Source organism: Ictidomys tridecemlineatus, chromosome 11 (genome assembly GCF_052094955.1).
Source record: "Ictidomys tridecemlineatus isolate mIctTri1 chromosome 11, mIctTri1.hap1, whole genome shotgun sequence".
In the NCBI taxonomy this organism is placed as follows: domain Eukaryota; kingdom Metazoa; phylum Chordata; class Mammalia; order Rodentia; family Sciuridae; genus Ictidomys; species Ictidomys tridecemlineatus.
This window is the reverse complement of record NC_135487.1, coordinates 114483149-114488761: the sequence shown is the minus strand read 5'-3', so window position 1 is coordinate 114488761 and position 5613 is coordinate 114483149. Positions and strand designations below refer to the sequence as shown.

Sequence of the window (5613 nt, the reverse complement as noted above, 5' to 3'; positions counted from 1 at the left end):
ATTGTCTTTAGTTTTACTTCATAAATCACACAAACACCCTAGGGTAGGAGATATTACAACAGCAAAAAAATGTTGTCTCTACTTTTCACAGGATCCAGGTTTTAAATCAAAAGTATCTCATGAGTTTCATGCAGCACATGATATTCATACATTCCCTCGGTCCATGTGGATTCCTTTGATTGAGTCCCTTGCATTTCTCTATATGACTTTCTAAGATTGTTGCCTTGATTTCAGGAGCTTTGTGTCAAGATTCTGGATTCTCAATAACACTGCCATCCATTAGAAATTTATTTTGACACAATTGGAAAAATTTTGATTATTAAAATCATTATTCCATTATTCTTATTAATCATATGGAAACTGAGTAGTTATTACTACTTTCACAGTATTATCAAAAACTCTTAATGAATTACTGATATTAAAGAAATTGCATAAAATGCTAGAATTTAAATCATGATCTAAATCTGTGTGATTTTTTACTCATGTTCCTACAGAATTCCAGATACACATGAAAAATTAGCTAAGAAGACTTGAGAAACTCAGTTTCTTTTTGGAGCAGCTGAACGTCTTTCAGGGTATGACTGAATACCTTGTAAAAGACATTTTAAGTAAAGGATACTCCAGCTCACCCTGACAGAGGATCTCTTTTATCTTCTAATGCACAGGTCTGAGGAAAAAAATGGAATCATAAAAAATGGCATTTTGTTACTGATAAGTGAGAAAGAGGTCTACCAGCTCTCCCCATGCAATGGATTGTGGTTGCAGAAATCTCTGATGTCATTTCCTGGGGAAAATGGGAAAAAAAAATTAAAGCCCAGAATGCCTCCAGTAACCGAGGATCCAAGTTTGCAAGAGGAAGCCAACGGAATGGTAGGCTTAGATTCTTATAGCTATGAAATATTTAATGTACTACATGAGCCCTCCCAAGCCAAAATTAGATGGTGATAAATAATGAACCGATCATTAACACTATTATAGTGCTTCATGCACATCAAGCATTTTCTAAATGCTTTTCATATATTAATTTGCTTACTCAAATACTGCTATGAGAAAAATACTGTCCTTATCCACTTTAATTCATGAGGTTAACTGATTGACAATGCTCACCCAGCTGGTGTGGTGGATCTTGATTAATCACAGGCTGCTGGATTCCTGATATGTGCTACTAAATTCCTCAAGGGTTCTGCACTTCCATAAATAAACCATGAGAACAGGCCTCTTCAGACACTTTTCCTAGAAGATGCCTATTTCCACTTCTCCAGAACTTACATCAACAGTTTTTGCTGAACAATGTCCAACTAGGCAGCAAGATTTTGGATCTTGGAGATCTAAGGGTAAATAAAGAGGCATCTCCACCCTTCAGAAATATGCAGGAAAAACAGGAATGTAAACAAAAGTTACCCATTAAATAGTGCAATTAATGAAATAAACCACAGCACAGTTAACATGAGGTATCAAAGCCAGTCTTCTTTACATAGAACTGTTTGGCTAAATGATGACTCTAAAGAAAGCAAAGTGTGATTGATGATTGGAAGCATGTCAATGAAAATGCTGTTCATGTCACATGCAGTCCTGTATTTTCTTTCAGAAACATTTGCTTCAGCATGCCCATGGATCAACTTTTCAGTTATGTTGTCATAAGAAATGCCTTCTATCCCCAGGCTGGCATTGGGATCTCAGCAAACACCTTTCTGCTTTGCCTCCAAACTGCTGCTGTCCTTGTGGGTAACAAGCCCAGGCTCACCGACCTCACCATTGCCCACCTGGCTCTAATACACATCCTCATGCTCCTCACCATGGGCCTTTTTGTGTCTACAGACATTTGGGAAACACAGGACATTCCAGGTGATTTAAAATGCAAAATGCTTGTCTTCCTAAACAGGGTCATGAGGGGGCTGTCCATCTGCACCACCTGTGTCCTGAGTGTACTTCAGGCCATCACCATCAGCCCCAGTGGCTCCTGGTTGGCCCACTTCAAACTGAAATCCACAAATCCCATTGTGGGGTTATTTGTCTTCTTATGGGTCCTCACCATGTCCCTCTCCAGCAACCTGCTCCTCTGCACTGTGGCCACTCCCAATAAGACCCAGCCTGGACTTCTGTTTGTCACTGAGCGCTGTTCCTTGCTGCCCATGAGCCACATCCACAAGTCATTCTTTCTCACCTTGATGACATGCAGGGATGTCTTCTTTGTGGGACTCATGGTTCTCTCCAGTGGGTACATGGTCCTTCTCTTGTACAGACACACACAGAGGTCCCAGCATCTTCGTAATTCCAGGTTCTCTCCAAAATCCTCTGCAGAACAAAGGGCCACTCAGAGCATCCTGCTGCTGATCTGCTGCTTTGCCATCCTGTACTGTGCAGACTCCCTCATTTCAATGGCCATAGGCTTGACATGGACTAATAATTCCATCATAGTGTGTGTCCAGATGCTTGTGGCCAATGGCTATGGCACAGTCAGCCCTTTGGTGCTGATCACAGCTGACACTCAAATAATGAAGATTATTCAACTTACATGTGGGAAGAAATGTTAGCTTCTGAAAAAAAATTATCTAGAGCACTTTATACTATAATTAGAACAATTTGCTTTATTTTACAAAATTTTCTCTCTGAAATACTGATTAAGGTAAAATTCCAAACTTTCTTTCATCTCCAAATGAACTGGGATGAAGCAGAAACTCTGTGAACAATTCTGCCCTATATTGGCATTGGGGTCTTCATCTGCATGTTTATAAATCTCTACCACTTATTCCATTTATTTTTAATCTCAGACCTTCATTCTGGAAATATTTTCTTTCTTCCTGCCTTACATTTATTAAAAATTCACTAAATTGAGATCTCTTAGAGGTACTTGCTTCCTTTATTTGCTTAAAAATTCACTATTAAATTGCACTTACTCCAAAGAGTAATTTCTTAAAATATATTTATATTTTAGTGGTAGTGAACACAATATCTTTATTTTATTTGTTTATTTTTATGTCATGCTGTGAATCGCACCCAGGGCCTTGCACATGTGAGGTGAGCACTCTTCCACTGAGCCACAACTCCAGCCCCCTGAAAAATAATTCTGAGCTAGGTTATGTGGCACACACCTGTAACCCCACACCTGTAACCCCACAAATTTGGGACATTGAGGAAGGAGGATCATCCAGTAGAACCCAGCCTCAGCAATTTAGCAAGACCCTGTCTTGCAATAAAAAGAGGGGCTGGGGTTGTGGCTCAGTGGTGAAGCACTTGCCTAGCATGTGTGAGGCACTAGGTTCAAGTCTCAGTACCGCATATAAATAAATAAAGTCTACTGATAACTAAAAAAATCAAAATTTAAAAAATAAAAAATAAAAAGAATTGGGGAAAACACCCTGGGTTTAATACCCAATACCAAATGAATAGTAAATTTAGCTCTACAGTCAGTGGTGCACTGATCATTTTTTTATACCAGGGATTGAACCCAGGGCCATTTAACCACTGAGTCACATCTCCAGAATTTTTTATTTTTTATTTAGAGACAGGGTCTTACTGAGTTGCTGAAGGCCTCACTAAGTTACTGAGGTTGGCTTGAAACTTGCAATCCTCCTGCCTCAGCCTCATAAGCCACTGGTATTATAGGCATGTGCACTGCATCCACCTATTCCATGTTCTTTATGTACTTCATTCCTATCTTACCCATGGTCTTGTGGCTTGGTTGGAGGTACACTGTCTCTTCTCTTTTCTAAAAATATCTGTGTTCTACAGTTTCATTTAAAAAAAAAATTATCCGCCAGGCATTGTGGTATACATCTCTAAACCCTAGGAGGCTGAGGCAGGAGGATCACAAGTTCAAGCCCAGCCTGGGCAAATTACCAAGATCCTGTCTCAAAATAAAAACTTAAAAGGGGTTGGAATATAGTATAGTAGCATGTCACTTGCCACAGCCCCTAGGAAGAAAGGTGGACCCAGAAGGAAGGGGGGTTGAAGGCAATCATTAATCTTTCCTAGTAACAATGGGTCCTGAATGGAGGAGTGAACACTGGGCCCTGGACTTTCACCCTTTCTCATTGTCAGTGAGTCTTGGAAGGAAAAAAGCAAACAGTGAAGCTCTAGGTAACAATGGGTTCTGGAGGAAGAAGTCAATCATTGAGTGCCAGGATTGGCACTTATTTATAAAGTATTTCTTTATTTTTAGTTATAGGTGACACAGTGTCTTTATTTTACTTTATGTAGTGCTGAGGATCAAACCCAGTGCCTCACACATGCTAGGTGGATGCTCCACCACTGAGCCACAACCCCCGCTCAGAATCTGGGCTTTTATCCATTCCCAGTAACAAAGTGTTCCAACATTTTACAAATTCTCTCCTGACTCCACAATCTTACATGTTCTGCTTAAGTCACCCTCATTAAAACTATAAAACACAGACCCCTTTTGTAATGACAATTTCTATCCTAAAAATGAGGCCATCTGATATGTGATTGATAGATTCTATGGCTTCATAAATTACATTGCTTAATCCAATGATGTCTGCTTCTATTCTCAGTTATTTGTTTTTACATTTTGATTCCCTGACAGGGAACCAGGAGTAAGGTGACACTTATCCTTCCCTCCACAAGACAACAATAGAGGTGGGAAAAAGTAAAGGCACATTTCTTGAAATAATGTAATAGAGATGGTAAAACCTAGGCAATGTTCAAGAAGACTGTGTACCCCATAAAACTCACCCATAAGGAACCAGTGGAAGACACTTGTGCAGTACTGAATAAAGGCTGATTTTAAATGCTGTGTGTGTGCCTGCTCACCTTGACACCAAATTTTACAACATCAACAGTGAACACCTCGCTTTTATGCGATGTTTTCATTCCATTGTCCACCATTGGGATTGAACATGTAAGCTTCTTTTTCACATTTTCCTTTGAGTAGGTCGAATAAATCCATTTTTATGATTTTCAGTCTGTTTATAGATATCAGTCAACAAAAAAACTTTTTTTTATAGATATCAGTCAACAAAAAAACTACACCAGTACCTTACATACCCAAGGAAATTGACTCAATCTCAACTCACACATGAGTAACAATTTTTCTCCCTGAACTACAGCCAGTATTTCCTTAAATACTGAGGAATATTTACTCCAACGTCAACTATACTCAGGCTGAGCAGAAAAATATCTGATATGGCTTTTTAAAAAGTCCATCTCAGAGCCAGGTGCTGAAGTAGTGTTTTGAGAGTTCAAAGCCAGCCTCGGCAAGTCCCTAAAAACCTTTTCCAAAATCTTTGTTTAAATAAAACATAAATACTGCCTGAGAACAAAAAATAAATACTAGCTGGAAATTAACTCATTGATTAAGCATCACTGAGTTAATTCCTGGTGCCAAAAAATATGTCCATCTCAATTTTACCAAATAAAAAATAAAATGAGAATTCCATTCTTCTAGATACCTGACAAGTTTTGACATGAATTCAGCAAGATAATTCACGTAATTGAGGTTTCTGGAACATTAAAAACAAGTAATTGGGCAGTACTAAATTTGTTGCATTGAGCTCAATTTATTGAAATAATTTTTAAAAATCAATAAATAAACCACTTGACATTATATCTCAAAGCCCTAGGGGAAAAATATCAACACCAAAGTAGTAAAAATCA

The 5613-nt window shown here is 38.6% G+C and overlaps 1 protein-coding gene across 1 annotated transcript; it reads left to right on the top strand.

Annotated features, from left to right (window-relative positions):
• Positions 1-1604: 1604 nt before the first annotated feature.
• On the top strand, positions 1605-2534 carry LOC101973619 (putative vomeronasal receptor-like protein 4). The gene has a single exon (XM_005342583.1). The coding sequence runs from the start codon at positions 1605-1607 to the stop codon at positions 2532-2534; it is 930 nt and encodes a 309-aa protein (XP_005342640.1).
• The last annotated feature ends 3079 nt before the right edge of the window (positions 2535-5613 follow it).